The 21190-nt window shown below is 34.0% G+C and overlaps 1 protein-coding gene across 3 annotated transcripts in view; it reads left to right on the forward strand.

Annotated features, from left to right (window-relative positions):
* Window positions 1-13839, forward strand: part of LOC149533033 (bet1-like protein At4g14600) — a 30189-nt gene extending 16350 nt beyond the window's left edge. Inside the window, exons 4-5 of one of the 3 annotated variants that reach the window (XR_016357087.1) lie at window positions 10387-10457; window positions 10847-10895. Coding sequence is in view for 2 of the 3 variants with exons in the window: in XM_089804861.1 (XP_089660987.1) it covers window positions 10847-11008 (162 nt within the window). In the remaining variant the exon portion in view is untranslated. Of the gene's footprint in view, window positions 1-10386; window positions 10458-10846; window positions 11379-13227 lie in introns of those variants that run through there. The other 2 variants (XM_089804863.1, XM_089804861.1) reach the window with 2 other exon arrangements.
* The last annotated feature ends 7351 nt before the right edge of the window (window positions 13840-21190 follow it).

The following is a 21190-nucleotide window of genomic DNA, read 5'->3' on the forward strand; positions in this document are numbered from 1 at the left end:
TTTTGAAGGATGTTCATGCGCTATTCCACTGGTGATTTCACAAAATGCATTATTAAAATTACCTCTGATATCACTATACCATGTGATATAGCATCCACCTTCACAACACAAGAAGAGACGATGCATACTTTGCAAACATTTGTCAGGCAACCTGAACTAAGTCACATTTCTTTAATGCATTTGTCGAAGGCTTCCACATTTTGTAATACATTTCTCAGAATCCATTTCTGCCTACTTTGTAACCATTATGTGAGTTATTGAGAATTTCTTGAGTTTTCTGTCATGGAAAGATTACTGATTTGATCTTTATATCTTCCACTGAAATTAGCTTGAGGCTTTTTGAAGCCTTCACAATGAATAGATGCACTAAATTTGCTGCAAGGTTGGTACAATAAGATGGCATAACTTTGTAGTGTTCTGCTGAGCAATCGAACACTGTGTTATATCTAAGATACCACATTTGCAAATGTAAAAATGAATAATGGAACATGGAATTTCAATCTCCACCACCGTTGCAAATAATAAATTACCTATTTAGTGACCACAGGTTCCATGGTGTCTGACTTGCTTGAATCTTCTCATAAATGGGCAGGCGTTCAGAGATATAACATTTATAATGGAGGGCAGGCAAGTTCGTGCTCACAAATGCATTCTTGTTGTGTGCAGTACCTTTTTCTGGATGATCATCTGCAAAGAGGCCATGAATGAGCAAGCGTGTTGTGGTGACTGTACTATGAATGCGACTGGTAATCAGAGGGTCTACTTTGGGAGATACATTGGAAATATAAACTACAATTACAACAACTACTATAATTGAACCATTTTCAAAATTCAATTGCAACATAATTGATGATATTGACAACAAAGGAAATGTACATGATGTGGCTTCTCAAATAGAAGGATAAACCCATACATGCCCATGGTCAAACAACTCACGCAAGTCACGTTTTTGAATTAGCCACATCACCCAATATCTGCTGGTTAGGACGAAATAAGAAAAAGATAGACAACATCTTCCATGGTGGCCTCAATATTCTCCTTGTGGCAATCATAACAATATCCTTTTCACTGTACTTCTTTTCCAGCTCTCGAACAAGCCTCACATCAATCTTTCAGAAAGCCTTCCTCAAACGGTATGGAACATGGATGACAATAGCCTTACGATTTCCAGATATATCAACTTGCTTGGAAGAGTTAATATACAAATCTTGGAGCTCACTCCTCAGCTCCTGATTGGTGTTCTCCAAATCAAATAAGGCATGTGATACATCTTTCTAAAAGTCATTGGGTTTTGCACCTTTTTTCTTTTGAATTTTCCTCCTAGTAGTATACAAGATTGTTAAATCTTACCTCAATATCTTCTGATGAAGAGTACTACAATGTAACACGATCTCCCTCAACAGCAAGGAGCACCTGCTAAGACTTAGGAAGACACAAATTATCAATAAAGAGATTTACGATACCCCAGACAAGTTGATTCATTTGTAAAGTGAATAATATGTGGATTGAGGTAAGAAATAAATGAAATGTTCAAAAACTAAAGGGTACAAATTTATTATGAAGTGTCGATCTTTGAAGGAAGACTTATAAATGTAATATTTAAAATGAGTTGGAAAGTAATGTGGAAGTGGGAGAATAAATGTGTGGAGATACATGATGAGAAGCCTTGTGTAGTGAGAGAAATGTCGGAGGAAGAGTCGGATGAGAATCTTTTCGTATAGCAAGTTGGTGGTGGAACTCCAAGGTTGGACCTACTTGTAAATAGGGGTGGCAAATTATGTATCTTTGAAATAAAGATTGGTATTATGGAGTGTTAAGAGAACAAAGAAGAATTATCAGATGACAAGGATATGGATTATGAAATAGAACAAAGCAAGAACACGCAAATCATTTTCAGAGGACTGAATAGGAATATAATTATGGATATTCATCTAGAAGTGGAAATGGTCCTCTTTTCAAAGCTGTTGAACTAGACTACTTGATGGTTCAAATTAACATTTTTTTTGGTAGGCATCAAGGATTTTTTGATGCCAGTGCACATACCAAATGAATATAAGTATGATGAATATCATATGATTGATATTTCTTGTTGAATCATAATTCGGATTATATTGAAAGATTCCATTTAAGTTGATGGATATATGTTGATATCCTTAAATATGCTATTCCAGGAATATCATATTGAGATGATATCTCTTTATATACTCAAGAGCATAATGTGTTCTAAAGCAATCCTCCCTAACTAAGAGGGAGTGTTAAGTTTGTAGTTGCAATCGGATTGATTCGATCATGAGATACATTGTTGATGGTAAATCATCATTAGATAAATATTCTTATATTTATATATAATATTATATTATACATATAATATATATTACATATATTATTTTATATATTATATTATATATATATATATATATATATATATATATATATATATATATATATATATATATATATATATTATATGGTTATTTATATTATTAATATATTAGCTAATGATGATTAACCATTGAGACATGTCTCCTCTCATATTTATGAGTCTTCAAATCTGCATTTGTAATATATCAATTACAGTGGCAATGTTAGTACATTTGTAGAAAATGATCCATGTTACTCAACAATCAACACAAACAAAAAAGATAGCAATGTCTCTCAAACGCAATTGTTCTTTTCTAATGGCTTTAACCATATCCTCGTTGGGAGAAAGGGAGAGAGTTATAAGGTCATGGGGAGTAGACATACCCTCTCCAACATCTCTGGTGGCAATTCCTTCATTGCTCTCCCACCCAGTCTATCTCCATCGCCTGTGGGTCCTTGAGAGTCAAGTTCTTTCCTACAAAAACTTCCATTAAATACGCCCAAGGGTGTGTCCTCAAGAGTCAAGTTCTTTCCTACAAAAACTTACATTAAATATGTCCAAGGGAGGGCACTCCGGCTGGGACTGTTCAACAACTACCACCTTTTATGTAGGTTTAGCAGTATTTGCTTCAGAACCCCCGTTGTTCTTAGAACCATTAACCACATTTCCATCATTCTTGGATGCTTTATCAATGTCCATATCATGCTTGGTGTTGCCATCGTTGTTTGGCAAGGTTTTCCCATGCACGAGTGAACCAGGCTGGACGCCGATATAGGCTGGCTCTGACGACATAAAATCCCCGACTTTTTCAGCACACACAATCAAAAGCAATGAACCCTAAATCATTAAAAGGAAAGAGTGGATATGAAATGATAACACAGTAAAGCATAAAAACCACTCAAACACAATACGCAAGGCCACGTAGGATACAAAGGGAAAGCACGAGGAGTCCTTTGCTAGTATGAAAACAGCAGGGGCAAACATGTCGCCCTTGGGAGTCGTACAGTTGCAGAGCGCTCCTCCTTTGTATTGTAGTTTTCAAAAATGTTCTAGACAAGAATAAGGTTTTAAGTGAAGGTCTCTAGAGTTGGGAGATTAAGCAATCGCAAAGAGCAAATCTTGACCGTCAACAGATTTTTAAGGCCTGTTAATGGGTTTTCTTGGCGTTAGTGTTTCATTGGGGAGGTGGTTTCCTTACTGTAGCCATCCCTAGTCCGGGCGAGGTTTTCTTCCGGGGTTATTGATAAAATCTAAATCACTATTACCAACCAAAAAAAACTCTAAACAAACATGCTTTGGAGTCTTGGACTGGGTTACATGTGCAAGTCATTTGCCGCTCAAGAAGTTAGCTGGGCCCTAATATAAAAGAAAACCACCTACATAGCTAGGGCTTCTTCTCCTATATAACTATGTCCTCTCTATGCAGATCTCTTAGCTGCAATCAGGTCTGGATCTAGTAGTGACCCTGCTGTGCTATCACTGCGAGAACTCTGACTGAGCAACTCCAGGAGAAAAATATACAATATTGTGCATGGAATTTGCTTGTGTTCTCGGTTTTCGGCTTTTCTAAGGGGTTTAAAATTTTCTTAAACATGCCTTTTCTTTTCAGGTATTTGTGGAGAGCTTGGGAGCAAATCACAGCCCCCCTTTTGGTAAAGTGAATAGAAAAACTGTACACAATCAGGGTTCTCAGGATATTTTTCTGAATAGGTAAATTTTCAAAGGAAATGAAAACCACTGCCTCACTATGCATGGAGATAATTAAAGTTTGAACCCATTAGCTTGTGTGTTCACAATTCAGTAATCTAAACCACGAGAAACAGACGTCAGAGCAATATCTGTCCATAAAGAGAGAGTTCATTGAATCCAGGGTCACTGAAAATCTCAACAATGCAACCAACAAAATAATGCAATCATGCTAATTTATTTATTATCACAGTGTTTCCATAGACTTTGGTTTTGCAGACTTTTGCCTGTATCTCTTTTATCAATTAGGATGAAAGGTACTATCATCTATGCAGTTGATTCCCAGAAATAGTATCACATTATTTGATGCACTATATTGACAATTCCTGCAAACCAGCAGGAAAAAAATCAAATTTCATTATGGTTAAACTTGTAATCATGAGCTGGATCTACATCTAGATCTATGAATCACGATAGGTCCAAGTTTATCCAAGCAGGAAAATGGCATTTGATTAGTGACTATCAGAGCATCTCCTAAATCTTTTGAGCAAACAAAGCCAATCCAATATGATCAAGACAAAAGAAAAAATATTAACAGTTTACTGGGAACTGGGCTGAAAGCACAATCTGTGAGAACCAACTCTTTTTTTAAGTGCTGTCAACTGTCCAAAGTGAAGTAAAATCTATCATCATATCAGTGGTACTGGGAAAAATCAAATTCAAAAAGAAGGTGCATAATCAATTCACAGGGCAAGGACCATGCAACCACAATGCCATAGCTTGTGCATATGAGATTTGTAGAAACTGACACAACATTCATATGCTAACATGATAACATGAGCCTTTTTAAAGTGCAATATCCTTACCCCTGTTATGGGAGTAACCAAAGTATTTAAGGATACAGCAGTTTCTACTACATACACCAACCACACTAGAATGTACAGTGACTGATACTGTCATCAGCATCAGCCAATTGCACATGGAATATTAACAAGAGAGGTCATAGAACATATATTCTTACCATTAATATATTGTTGTAACCTGTTATCTATAGTTCTCACAAAATGGTGCAGGGAGGACAGCTTTAGAAGAGAGTTATCTCTTCCTGGAGGAGGACAACTTTCTTCTTCAATCCTATATCTTCAACATATTCTAGCATGGTGTTGGGTGAATATTTTGTAATCAACTAAATCAACTGATTACAAAATGCTTATTTCAGCTACAATGTCATGAGATTTCATCTCTCCTCTCAGAAATGGGAGGCGTCCTTCTTATTGCTACTAAACACAACTTTAGCACTTACGTCTATGTGCACTAAACTATCAATAGGGTGTTACATTCATCATATTCTCGTATTTCAGAATAGACGTTCTTTCCTTACAACAAAGTTCAATCACAATCCCTTGATGATAAAGCAAATTACTATGAAGTACCAATTGGAGCAATGATTCTGATATACAATATAGTTAAACAAAAGAATAACTAAGAGTACACCAACAGATTCTAGTAACCAAGAAGCCCCTGACAGCATAAAGACTTTCATTACTTCTTATTCACATTCAGGGACAAAGATGGAGTATATGTGTGCAACTCAAAGATTTCAATACACAGTACAACTCAAACTTATAAACATAGTAGATAATAGCAGCTCAAAATCTCCAAGTTTGTACACATAACACAAGTTCCAAATTTAATAGTAAAATTGTATACATAACAAAATTTCTAAATTTCCAGCTCAAAGACTAGAAAATCAGATGTGAATCTCCCTCAGACAAATTAATAACACCACAATACTCTCAATCAACTCAAGATAATGTAACAGGAAAAACATAAGAACATTCTCATCTCATAACAATTCAATCCAACACGAAGATTGAATGCAACTTGCTTCTTTTATTGATTGAAATTCGATTTGCAATTCAAAATCAAAGTTCCAAAATGCTCTTTAAAATGGCAGAGTTTTTGGTATATGGTAAAAGATGATGTCTATAATGGAGCTCCTTCCTATATACAGAGGAGAGCTTCTGAGTAAAAAGTTTAAAAGTTGCAACTTGACTTATTCAACAGCAGAATCCTATTTGACTTTGAACTTGTGCCATTCTTACATGCAATTACTTTTTAACAAACTAGATTTAATGTCATAAGCAAACTACAAAAAACATGGAAAATAAACTGTCTGGAGGCATGTCTTAATTCTTTGCCAAGAAGTCTTTATTTTTTTGCAATGTAACTTGTACTTCGGAGTCATCTGGTCGTGCTATGTAGTTGGATATGGTTCGAACTTGTCCAGTGTAGTCCTCTACAGTCTATACCGAAGGAGGCCTTCTTGTGTTTAACTAGAATAAATTTCAAGTTATCCAAGGCTACTTGAAGATCTATGAATTTGTCAATGGAAGATATTGAGAAGTTTTTGATTCCACCTCTGTTTGAATCAGTGAGGTGAACTCTTGGATAACTGCATCTTTGGGAAGCATTTCTTGGTTCTTAGCCAACAATTTTCATGGGAGCCGTCTAAGCTTGGCAACATTGTCTTGGCCTTGGTCAATACCTGTTTCTTAAGCCTCACATTAATCCTTTCTCAGTTCTTCAAAAACCTCCTTTCTATTCTTCATTGCTTAGTTCTATAATACACAAATAAGACAATGCATTATGTGCATTTATGGATGTCAATGAAACAATCCTTCACAAAAACCTGAAGAACCTTAGCAGTATTCATCACTACATATAAGGCTGCTATGGAGCTCATTGCTTTGAAACATTGGGGCAAGCCTATTGACATGTCATTTAATTATTATTTTGTTTCCCTAACACTTATTTGTAAATTGAGTTAAAAGGAATTTCTAATTAATGTAAGTGGTTGTTGGTTTGTTGGGAACCAACACCCTTGTATCTTGTTTTGGTTAAGAAGGAGAATTGTTACAATCATAGAGAAATTACATCCTATTGTCAAATTGGAGGGGCACATCGCACAATACACATACATGGCAAATAAAGTTGAAACTGATCTTAATTAAAAGGGAATATTGAAATATTGTGGCAAGCAATATGCCAAAACTTCATGCAGTTGATAAAGCTATTAAATGGACTATCAAAGATCACAAAGTCACAAAACTCATTGGCTTTGGTTTATTTGATGTGTACTCAAATTACATAGATCTGTGAAGACCTAATTTTTTTGGGATGGCATTAATTTATTTTTTAGCATTCGAGCTTTTAATGCCAAAAGTTCCCTCAAGCAAAAAGTCTTTGGCTTGAGGACGAATAGATAAAATATTTTTTTGGCATATCAGTATATATTGGCTTCTCATCAGTCAATGTATTGAAATTAACCTTAAAATAGATGATGATGCTCAGGTAATCTTACTGAATAAAGTACCTGCAAGCTATGATAAAGCTGTATATATATCAACCAAACTCAATCCAAATCTGGAAACTATGATCTTTTCCATAATTGATAAAGAAAATATAGTCTGAAAAATAACTTAATTGCTGAAGAAACTATTCTGCTTGTCAAAAAGTTAAGCATTTCAGTAGATAAGGATATAGTTAGGTGCTACTACATTAAACAAAAGGACATATCCAGATGAATTATATTCAATGTGTCAAGGATCTCATTAAAGTCAAATTGAAGAAACTGTTAGCCATCATGTTTGCTGTTGCGCCAAAATATCAATTTGTTAACACCTGATACAACAACACAACTTATAGAACACAGGAGGTAGTTAAGACACATAACGAATCTTGAGGGGGAGTGCTGGTGATTAGTCCAACAATTCCCCCCTTTGTGTTACCCGAGGAGATTCGAACCTGTGACCAAGCTTTGATACCGCTTGTTAGTCATTGTGTTTGTTGTTGCGCCAAAAGATTGACCTGTTAACACCCAATACAAGCACACAACTTATAGAACACGAGAGGCAGTTAAGCTACACCACGAATCCCAAAGAGGAACATTGGAAGTTAGTCCAACAAACAAGGCTTTGACAATCACTAGAAAAGAAAACAGAATATTGTGGTTATGTAGCACATGATCAACAAGGACAATGAGTGGGACTATGTTAATAAAAATAATATCCAAGGGGGTCAGAGAGAAGGATGAAGAACCCATAGGAGGATAGTGGATCATTCTCTTCTTAAGTGAGCTTCTTGCTCAGAGATTGGAGCAAGGGGGGTTTGGGGGCATTTGCGGAGGGATTTATTCCCATGCGCACTTGAGGAAGGATTAGTTCTCTTGAAGGAGGTATTTGTTCCCTTGTCTTCCTACCTTTGTCAGGAATAATGTAACTAGTGTAATATTGGACTTAGTGTTACCACTATTAGAAAGTAAGGTCCACCATGACAACAGAGTGGGGGCGAATCATTTATACACTTAAAACAACTCTCAATATCTTTATTAATTCTGAAACATGTAAACATTAGATTCAACATCCGTAGAAAGATAACCATAGACAATAACACCAGATATGTTAACTAGGGAAGCCCTTGATCAGAGGGAAAATCCCAGTGAAAATGATGCCCACAAGATAATGTACTAATATAGAAGTTCCTTGTGAAAGGATAGACCCTGTTATGAGTCAATGAAATAGAATTAATACATAGAGTCCTTGTTAGGAGATTGTGAATCTTTGTTAGAAGATTCCAACCTTGTTAAGAGCTGTGCCAACCCTGTTACGATTTGAAAGGAGGACAACTGAACTCACTGTCCAAATAGGCTCAAAACAATCTTCACCAGACAATCTTCCAAATAAACATATCTAAGATCTGAACTGACTAAACAACTCCTTGTCAGCACAGTTCCTTTGAAGCTCACAGTACATCCTCAACATCATTATCTGCTTTGATCAAATACAAATTCACATCCAAGTTTGCATAACCAACAACATGATCTCACTCATGATTACAACCAAGGAAACAATATTTCCTTTATACCAAGTCCCAAAACAAGTGTTGAGTCAGCCTTGAGGCTTTCTCAATTTACAAGGATAATATAGGACATCATTAAAATATTACAATACACAGTTATTGCAATTAAAACTTCTTCCCCTAAGGATTTAATCAATAGTCGGCCTCTAGGGAATCATACGCTGGACAGTCTTCACCAAACCTCATAGAATGAACATCTGTTTTCACCATCTAAAACATGGCATCCTGAACATGTCTATGACCATCCTCTAAGCTCGCTTAACCAAATTCCATCTCTGCTAAAAGATATAATCAATTTACCAATACCCATTTTCAGAAACTCTCTTTGAAACCTACTCCAGAAACTATCACTTAACTCTTTTATATCTTCATATTTCTTTCTGCGCTTATAACTGTATCTTTCATATACATCACCAAATATATTCCTAACCGTGCATAACCCAACTCGTTGACTGTTGACCACACCAAACGAATCTTCCTCTACAGCTCTGATAATATTCACTAAATAAGGTATATGTTGACATCAGTAACAAACACTGTCATGAATGCAACACATAAGCACTAAATCATGTCTCCGGCAATGCTAACCTACTCCCCCACAAGAATACAATCAGCATTCATGCTGACAACTGCATCAATAGTTTATTTCTATTTAGAATAATCTCATGTTGTTAGTAATAATGTCAAGTTAGTAGATAAGAAACGCCAGGTGTGGTGGTTGATTTATGAAAAAGTTGAAAGGCATTGTTAACCATTTGTATATCAATCCCGTGGACATAATATTATTATTTGTTTTTATTATTCTGTTTCAATTGCAATGTGATCCACAATTCCCTCTGTGCTCCATTTCAATTTGTTTTTGGTCACTAAATATAATAGAATAATCATTTATTTTTTATTTGATCTGCCTTAACTCGTTCTGAGGTTGTAATGATGGTACTGCTTACATCATAGATTGCGTTGATCCTATCATATTGTTTTTTCTGCATTGAAATTTAATTTAAGCAAATTGGAAAGGCCTCTTTCTAACCATAGCAGTTGTATGTCCTAGTTATTATTTTGACAGAACATTTTGATATTTGAGTGTTCCCTAGAACTTTGTTTACTTATTAGAAATTGCAGGCAGAGAGAGGTCTCAACTTTATTTGTCACTGGATTACAGAAGAAAAAGTAAAGGTCAAATGTGAATATGGAGTTGATACTGATGTGCTCATCTTGTGTCATTTCCTAGAATGTCTGGTTTCTAATACATTTCAAGCTATATTTGAACAGCCATTTGATCATGAAATTTTGAGTTTTTAAGACATTTGATATAAAAGTTTAGTTGTTCCTAAACTGCAAACCATGTTAATAATCAGTCAGAAGCTGAAATTCAAATTAACTTTTTGAGTGGATTCATAATGTTGAATTCGCTGCAGTGAGATGTTTGGGTTTAAGTTGGATCCACAAAGCATATGACATTCCAAATACTGGCAAACAACGCACCAAGGTAGTTTATTCACCCTCAAGTACAAGCCTGAAGATATGCTGTTCCATTCCATGCAGGTCTCTGGAAGACTGATTTTTGGTTTTAAGTTCATATAATCTTTTTGCTCTATTGATTAAATATGCCTTCCTTATAAGGCAATATTTTCTCTATATTTTACAAATGTTATCTGTTAATACACTTATCCTTTATGAAAGAAGCTATTTCTTGCGCACATCCCTTTTGCAAGGAAATGCTAGGCAATTTTAGCTCAAACTTTTATCTTTGGTGAGCACTGCTTGTAATTCTTCACTTTTGTGTTGTAGATCATTCTTTGAATTTAATGGTGATGATGTAAAGTTTATCTTAGTTGCCCTTGATTGTCTAATTAAGTAGTAATATGTTTGGCTCAGGAAATGACAATGCTCAAAGCTCAGGCTGGAGTTAAGAACAATATGAGAAGATTAAATAGAAGCATAATACAACATGGTTCTAGTCATGTTGTGTATGTGATTACTTTTGGTTTGTTAATCTTCTTCATCCTTTATCTATTATCGAAATTTTCAAGAAGATAAGCAATCTGGATTTTAAAGAAAAAAAGAGCATTGATTTAAGGTGGGCTGAAGGTGGAAATGCACAGGCTAAAGCAGGTTGGAAGATTGTCTGAAGGTGTTTGGATTGGAAATATGTTTTTTAGTGTAGAGTTAAGATGGATGGGCAAAAAATGGGTCTGATGTTAAATAAGTTGGCCAATTGATACCCTTGGATGAGAATTTATTTTAAATATAACTAATCATGATGTCATGTATATTTTTGTATACGATTCTTATTTCATAGGTAAAACTGATACATTCGGATCAGAGGACACTAAATGTAACTAACCATGATTTCATATATATATATATATATATATATATATACACAATTCTTAGTTCATAGTTAAAACATAGTTCATTGTTTAAAGATTAAAAGAGTAGGAATAAAGGGTAGCTGGGTAGCCTTGCAGTTTTGTGCTACAAGAATTGCATCCTTTATAAAAATTTCCTCTGCAATGTTTGAATATACTTTATACAGTTTTAAGAATATAAAATTGCATGGTAAATGCAGGTGAACAAAAGGAGTTGCATGTTTCACAATCAGATGCATGTTTCCTCTATTTTTTGATCGTTAGCTATTGCTTTGTGGGACAAAAAAATATAGAAGACAAATAAGGACTCAAACAACAAACTAGTGCTCATTCTACACCTAAACCTCAAATTAAATCTAAGAAGTTGCAACCAAGATGAAAGAAAGACAAATGTTTTCCACCCATAACTCATTGTTGCAGGCTCAAGATGTATGATGAAACGATGTAGCTGCTATCTAAACTAACAGCATGGGTTTGCATTTGAGGGACTTCTTTATTTTATCGTGAGGATGGTTTGATTTGTAGATTTCCAATATGGACAATTAAGATTTAATTTGAAGATGATTGGTTGAGAGGATTAGATGGAGTTGAGACATTTAAGCAACCCTCCATGATCAGTGCAGTTAGAGAGGACAACAATTGAGAAGATTTGTAGGGTTGATATTATTAGTTAAATGGAGGAGATTGATTCTTTTCACACTTCTGAGGAGGACCGCATGCACACATGCATATAGGGATAGACACTCTCATGCACATACAGACAGACATCTGCACAACCACACACTTGCACACGCACACATACGTGCACAGAATTGCTTTGGTTTTGTTTCGTTAATGCCTATTTGCAACATAGTTGCATGCTTATGTATATAATATTTATTGTTATCCTCTTGACTTGGAAGAATCAAGATAAAGCAAAACGTTTGGCAAATACTATACTTCAAGAAATAATGTAAAATTCGTTCTAGGTACATTATAGTAGCAATGCCTAAGCTGTCAGAAAATCTGGTTTGATTAGACAAATTCTTCTCATTCTTTGATTAAATTAACAATCACAAAACAAGTGTCTAACAGCCCAATGATGTTAGCTGCATAGCCAATTCCCACTAGAGCTGTCTGGCCTCAATTTTGCATGCATCTGTGGTCATCTGAAAATGTTTAAAAAATATTTAATGCATAGTTTTTTGTAGTTGACTTTTATATCTGGAATGTTCATTTTGGAGTGAGCATGTTACGCCGATAGTAATATATAGGAAGTACAAATAGGAATAGTAATTAGCATTTATAAAATCGAAATCACAATCATTATAATACTTACAAATAGCAATAAGGGCTTAATTATATTCATGAGCATCCTTTATACGATAGGTATTTTATTAAACCATCTGAAAATCATTATAAGTAGATGTCAAGATGTTTATTTTTATCATTGAAGTATAAATTGCATATTATGGAGTACATGGAGGGGATGTCAACTCTAAATCTTCAGAATGGTAAGCCATACTGCTCATTGATAAGTATGTGGAGCAGATAGTTGATCTGAATTTGCAATTTTTGACTTGTCAAGCAGAAAGTTTTTGCAATCAAGCCTCTTCTTTTTCCTTAACATTGTGTACTTTTTATTCTGCATCTTCGAATTTTTCTTGAAAGAAAACATTGGTTGAATGCGAATGTTGTTTAGTGACTTCATTCTTGACATAGTCGTAAATGTCAACCCTGACCCTCCATCTTGCCAATATCGATAGTTGCTTTCTGCAATGGTAGTGGCTATCCAGCCTGGTTTTTTGCATAATTTTGTAACTTCAAAAAAAAAAACTAAGTCTTTCTGTATGGTTATGTCCTATGCCATTGTTAGTGGTATTTATCGACTGATACCTAACGACACAGGAATGATTGACACAACTTTGGAATCGTCTTTATCCTGTAATGGTCCACAGTAGATAATGAAGAGGAGGATGAAGAGTTTAATGAAGGGCATGCTGCTTGCACAAAACTGAATAAATACTTACAATTCATCAACACAGTGCCTAGCATGTCTGGAAAAGAGCCCAGAACAGAACATGATAAATACTTAAATGTCAGCTACTCAGAGCATACTATATCTAGAAATGAGCTCCAGAATCTTATGTCTTATAGAATGCTAATATCTACAAAATGCTGAAAACAGTGGGCGACTTCCAATAAGTGAATTTGTGAAAGCAGAGACAAAGAAGCAGGTCAGAGCAATGGCACGATAGTTGACAGGGTATATTTAATAAAAATGCCTGAAATAAATGTGCTTGTATATTTTACTAAAAATAGATTTGGATTTTACATTATTTACCTAGGTAAAAGATTTCCATTCCAGAGAATGCTAAACTTCATTTTTTTCCTTAAAACGTACCATCAGACACAATTAATTTTATACATTGTATCCTTTGTATTATTAGATTATAGTCCTGTTTTTTTTGGTCAGAATAAATAGGATTTCATCAGCTCTCAGGTCTCTCCTTTTAAACAGATTTAAAATTCTGCCAACATTTGAGTTCTGGAACAGATATGAACGTCCATCAGGGCATAATCATTAACATATAAGTTATTAAGTGTAAATTTGAATTTGTAAATGATTGTTCTTATCATTAGATATTAATGTAAATACGTTTTTTTATATAAATATTTACTTTTCTTTTTCTATTAAATATCAAGGGAACAAAAAGAGATCAGATAATGTACAAAGGGAGTTAGGAGCCTTTTAGACTCTGCCAATACAAGATAAGCAAAAATTACTTATCGAACAGTAGCCAGATCAAACATAAACAACCCTAACCAAAAAGATTTAACAGCTATTACAGGTTTCAACTAGATTCCCTTACATTCCTCATCGGAATCATACTCAACTAAGTAATCATCTGGATCAAAACCTATACATTGGTCTTCTTCAGGTCCTTCACGATTACTGTTGCTACTGTGTGCAGAGCTGTGTGAGGTACTAGGGCCACTGCTGAAGGTCAGCCCAGCAAGATGGAGGAGTTGCTTGATGTACCTATCTCATCCTGGTTTTGGTTTAGTGGTACATCAGTTGTAACAGCTGTCTTCTGGGAATGAGTCTTGTCTTTCTGTCTCCACGAACCATCCCTTTTCAGTCTCTCAATGAGTTCAGCTAGGGTGATATCAAATTCGTGCTTATACAGCACAGATGTGTATCCATAAGCAAGTTCCTTCCCAAAGCAATCAACTTTCGCTTCCCTCAGCAGCTTGAGAAACTTGTGCTCTGACATTTTGAATATAGCTGTCACCTCCTCAGAGACTCAGTAAGGCACCTAACCTTGTTATTGAATAAACCATCATTCCTATATTTCCAAATGAGCCAAAGAAGGTGAGCAGATAAGATAGACCAAAAAGTATAAAAGAATTTGCTATGTTCAACAATCTGTCCTGAAATAATATGCACAAAACTGAAGTTGCTGCCAAAGATAAGGTCAAATAACTTCCAGATTTCTTTGGCAAAGATACGTTAAAAAAACATGGTTCACAGATTCTGTTTTAAGACAAAGAGAGTAATTATTAGGGGTACCATCCGGTTTCTTAAAGGGGAGCATATGCAGAAAGAAATGCCACAGGAAACAAAGGATCTTTGGTTCAGTGGGTCTCCTCCAAAAAATGGAGAAAAGCTTCCTCCAATTATTGAAGTCCAACTCCATACTCCAAAGAGAGTTAACATGGTTAAGAATATCAAAGTTGGAGCTAAGAAGGGAGTAGAGTTGCTTGGCTTGAACATTGAAAATCACTGAGCCATCAGGCCACTTAAGATCCAAGTAACAAGAGCAGCTCTTAGAACAGGCAGACTTAGGCACAAGATTGCAAGTAGAGTATTAGATAAGAACAAGGGTTCTCTTTTGGGTGACAGGAAGGCTAAAATGGTTACAAATATCTTCCCACTCAACTAGCTTCTTATTGCAAAAGATATCTTTGAAGTACTTCAGCCCCTGATTCGCCCACTTCTTGGCAGAGCAACCTTGAAGCAGGGCTAAGGGTTTATCATTGTGTTCCATATTCCACCAAATGAATCTATTTCCACAAACCTGAGTGTTGTTAACACTAAACTCTCCTCCCTTGATGAAGGGTCTGATGTGGCAACTCTTCCAAATGGGCTTGGAGCCAGCAACCTTAAAGTCAATATCCAGAGTCAAAACATCCAAGAGAATGAGCCTCTTCCAAACCTTAGCTTTCCTTGGTGAAGCCTGTTGTAAGTTATTCCTAATCAAAATCTTTCAAGGTTCAGACCTAATGGTGGCTTTGGCAATCCATTTGGTAGCCAAGGCAATACTTGAATCCTTAGATCCTTAAGCCCAAGGCCCCCAATATCTCTGCTCATCACACACCAATTCCAGTTCACCGCATGCATCTTCTTATTCCCTCTGCCATCAGACCAAAGAAAGTCTCTGATAATTGTCTGCAAAAAAAAAAAATGGCTCTGATTGAAAAGCTAGGAAGCAGAGTAATAGACCGAGTAAGAAGATAGAACTTTCTGACATATTTGAAATCTCACAGCAAGCGAAAGATATATGTTATTCCATTTATTAAGTTACTTTTCAATTTTGATTTTCACCCATTCTGACATCTCTTTAAGGTTGGGATTAATAGCAAATTGGATACCAAGATATCTCATAATATGACTAGGACCACCTTAAGTAACTGAGTAGTTTGCACACCACTCATGAGGTTCCTCATCCCAACCTACCAAAATGGATTTAGACAAGGAGATCTTGCTTCCTGAAGCCTAACAAAAACTATCAAACTTATCCATAAGATACTTCATATTCCTCTCTTCTACGGCAAAGAGGATATCACTGTCATCAGCAAATTGTATGTTAATAACCTCATTGTTATCAGGAATAATGATCCCACTAACCTTGGGAGATAGGGTGGAATCCCTGAGCAAATAATGAAGAGAATTTGCTGCAATCACAAACAAGGCAGGTGCTAAGGGACAGCCCTGCCTAATGGACCTGGATAGAGGAAATTGTTCAAATCTTTTCCCATTAATTTCCACCGAAGCAACTGCTCCATTCATTAACGTGCAGTCTATGTTACAGAACATAGGAGGAAATCCTAGTGCATCTAGCATAAGAGTGATAAAATTCCATTCAATCCTATTGTAGGTTTTTTCTTTCATAGTCAATTAAAAACATCCCTATGTTTTGACCAGAGGACTTCGCCCAATCCAGGAACTCCCAACAAGTGATAAGATTTTCAAGTCTGTATCTTCCTTTAATAAAGCCCGTTTCAGTGGAGTTAATGTTCTTAGGGAGAATTTGTTCAATTCCGATAGCCAGAACCTTGGCCAAAATTTCATAGGAGACATTAAGTAAGGTAATAGGCCTCCAAGTTTTAATCATCATCCTGTCTCCCTCCTTCGGAATGAGTTTGATAACCCCTCCATTAATAATGGATCCAAGAGGAGTCCCCAATGGTTGCTTCATACACCTGCAACAAGTCTTCACAAATCCAGTCAATGTTTTTCTTGAAGAATTCAACGGGTAGTGCATTTGGCCCAGGCATTTTGTCACAACTCATCTTATTGATGGCATTTCTAATCTTATCAGTGGTAAGTCTTCGTCCTAATAACAGTGCATCAGCCTGGTCAACTTTCTTGGGGATGATCAGTTTAATGCTCTTTCTGGCCTCTCCACAATTCTGCCCTTCACCTTTAGAGGTAAAAAGGTTAGAAAGAGGCAAAGGCTTTCAAAATCTTCTCATGGGAACTAATTACATTACCTTCATCTGAAATGCGATCAATACAGGTTTTGGTTTCTTTACTTTTAAGCACTCGGAAAAAGAATTTAGGACATCGATTCCCCAGATTAAACCAATTGACCCTAGGCCTTACCTTGGTGCCTCGAATCTTCCTGTTCTGCAACCTTCTTAACTCATCCCTGGTACGAGTCAGACTTCCCAGCAAGGAATTATTCTTAGGGTCATTCAGAAGTCTCCACTCCTCAATCTACAAGGAGGTAAGAAATTCCTTGTTGTCTAGAATCTTTAGCTTTCTTTTTGCCCACCATCTGATATATTTCTTTCCAAGTTTTAACATTCTGATTCCACTTCGTGATTGGATCTTCAATTTTGGCAATATCAGAATTAAACCATCTAATAATTTCAACAGCTGATTGAACATCATCATTGTTCAACAGGGAAACATTAAGAGCAAAGTTACTCGTGTTTATCCACTGATTTCAGAGCAACTTTCTCTTGAAGGGAGATACGGATAGGGTGATGACCAGAGAGCGAGTAGGGGATAACCATGATTGATTGTCTACCATCCATAGTCTGGGAGGTGAAGAAGTCCTGGTTGAAATAAAATATGTCCAACCTACTATAGATTCTATTAGAGCCTTTCTGGAAGTTGGACCATGTATACCAAATGCCATTATACTCTTTCTTGTTCCCTGCCAATGGGTCAATGAGGTTATGTTTACAGGTCATCTTGTGCCAGAAAAATCTTTCGTTACCTTTCCATTCAAATTTATTGCCTCCTGATTTATCCTGACCATTTTGAATCATATTAAATTCACCTACTATTAAGCCATTTCAACAGTTCAATCCTATCATTATGATCATTGGGAGCATACCACTTTGTATAAATATTTACTTAGATTTCTCACTCAAATATCTAAATTCCTCTTTCCATTGGTGACATATATTAGTTTATCTAGATTAGATCTATTGGAAATCCCTTTTTTTATAGCTTTGAGTTAATTTTTAAGTACTTTGTATTATGATTTTTTAAAATTTTTTTTAAGGAGGGGTAAATGCTTTGACTTGGAGCTATGAACTAGTGAGGCCACAAACGGGGGACCTCATCCCTTAGATTTAAACCTTGATGGCAAGGATAACAACGCAACAACTTAAACATCATAACATGCCACTATTGGCAAAATCTATCTTCAATCTAAATGCAATTATTATTTATTTATTTATTTTTGATCGATAAGAGGCCAAAGGCAAGATTAGGTATTGTATATTATTTTATTAAGCATGGGTAGATTTGAACCCAAGACCTCTTCAATAAGAGGCTCACAATTTACCATTGTGTTGTAGGCTCTTGCCTATTTGTATTATGATTTTGAAGAAGCGTAAATTTTTTATTTTTATTTAAAATTGGAACCACTTAATATAAATTATCATATTGTTCTTGTTTATTTCTTATTTTCTCTTTTTTTTGCTACTTTATTTCAATATCACATGCTATTTTTACTTACTATTTAATCTACTCTATTGTAATTAATTATTCATCTGATACAAAATAATTTCTAGATTGTATAATTTTTCAATTATTATAAGTTTAGTTTTAATAATATTTTTGATTTTTGATTTATTTATATTTAAATAACCATAATTTATTAGTGTTTACTTAAAACTCTAAAAAATATTTTTAAGATTTAAATATCCAAATATCAAAAATAAAAATAAAAATATAGGTTCATGGTTATCTTTTTAAAAATAAAATAAGATAAACAAATGTCACTTAGTAGTAGCTTAGTACGTGTCTTTAAGTAGTATTAGTTTTAATTTTGATAGAAAATTTAATTGTAATTTTATTATATATTTATTAAATGTATTAAAAATATTAATAGGCAACACAATCTCACATAAGTTTCACACAATATAATACAAAAAATAATGATTTTATTGTTTCCCTATATAATATTTCTCAAATATCTTTATCATAGTAGTTGTCTTTTAGTTTATAAATCAATAGTCTTTATAATATTTTCTTATAATGGTACTGTAGTAATAATTTTTTTTTGTTCATTTTAGTTTTAGATAAAGAAAATAAAAATAATTATTTAATAAATTTGATATTAGAATATATTTGTCAATTTAAACATTTATGAAATATGGTTTTAGATTTTTTTATTTTATAAAAAAAATTCTAATTCATTCAAAAAAAATAATTGAGTTTAATAATAAGATAAATATAATAGACAATTCGTGTTCCCTCTATTTAGAGAATATAGTATAATAATGGAGGGGGATAAACTATAGTTTATAAAATATAATATTTCACAAAGTTACAAATACAAAAATTGAAAAAATAACAAAAATATTAGAAAAAAATCTTATTTGTACAAAGCGAAGCATAATTAACATAATTGTAAAGTATAATTAATATAATTATACCACTTTGAAATTTTATTAAAGGATAAGTAATATAATTAAAAACATGTTTTAATAGTTATCAATTTCATAATTGTAAAGTATAATTAATATAATTATACCACTTAAATTTTTTATTAAAGGATAAGTAATATAATTAAAAACATGTTTTAATAGTTATCAATTTTTCCTACTTCAAAACACAATTCTTACAATTCTTATTTCATTATTTGACATTTATTATTCAAAACCATATTATATTCAAATTTGAGAGGATAAAAGAATATAGGTTTAACTTCAACCAAATAATATTTTAGTGGGTTGATAGTTCATATATTCTCTTGTAATGAGTAAGACCCCATATTGGGGGGTGTAAGGCATAAGGAAACAAGAATTCATAAAGAATTTTTCTATATATTTTTCATTTTTAAAAGTTGTCATACATTGACAATAATTTTAAAATAGATTATTTAAAAATATATTTATGTGTAGCTAATTGATAGAAGATAATCACAATTATTATTATTATATATATTGAACAAAATAATTAGTGGATTTTTAGTAAATATTTAATTTGATTTCTCTTGATTGTGTAAGTTAAATCATTTCTTTTTTCCATATGAAATACGTCCTTAAATTAGGTCAAGTAGATTATAGTTAAGAAGTTTTTTAAAGATAACAATTTTAAAATTCTTTGATAAATTGATTAGTAGGACTTGGATTGGATTAATATATTTTAAAAATTTAGAAATTCAATATTGACTAGTAATTTTTTTTGAGTAATTAAAATGTTTGTAAAAATAATTATAAAATAATGTAACTCTTGTTTAATCCTTTTTGGTCTAATAAGATCTCTTTGGAGTAGTTTTGGATAACAAACTTGTAGGAAAAGAAAATATGTTAAATATACTCAATGGCCATTCTTGGCTTCTACGATATCCTGATCTTTTGGTAGGGATACATTTAGTTTGAAAGGATTGTTAGAAGTGTTTGATTGTCCCACTATTATAAGCAATCTCAAACCCTATAGTTGCATGAATAGGGGAATGGTATTAAATAACACCTATTAATGCCTATATTTAGTTTATGTCATGGTAGAAAAATGAGATTCAACAATAACTTGGGCGACCCAAAGTTTATAAAAAACTTACGAGTTGGTAAGATTTTGGGAATAACTTACCAATATTATTGAACACTGAAAAAAATCATAAATTAGTATTATATTCTTCAAACATGCTTATTTGTTATTAGCCAATGGTAATGAGGAACAATTTTTTTAAAAAGACCTGCAATAAAAATATATATAGTCAAGTTTAGACATAATTGCCAATTACATTTCTATGATACAATGATGTGCACACAAATAGATATGACTGGAGAATACTTAATTTGATTGAAAATTTGGAAATATCAATGCCTGATGCAAAGAAGGAGAATATCCCACAGTTGAGATAGCAATAGTACAGTTGAGTTGCTGTGGAAAATCTCTCTTACTTATCAATTGACAAGTTTAAGGGGCTTTCTATTGAATGATTCATAAGACACAATACTTGTTGAAGATTTTCCAAATGGCGTTGCAAGCAAAGTGGGTTTAACCATGAAGGAAACTCTGTAGCTAAGTGTGCTTGAGATGGTGTAGTACTGGGATGCGTACGCTTTACCTTTGTGAGTGTCACTTAGATACAGTGAGTGCCAAGTGTTCCATTCATTC

Source organism: Cupressus sempervirens, chromosome 10, assembly GCF_028749045.1.
Source record: "Cupressus sempervirens isolate cs-2001-9-10 chromosome 10, ASM2874904v1, whole genome shotgun sequence".
In the NCBI taxonomy this organism is placed as follows: Eukaryota; Viridiplantae; Streptophyta; class Pinopsida; order Cupressales; family Cupressaceae; genus Cupressus; species Cupressus sempervirens.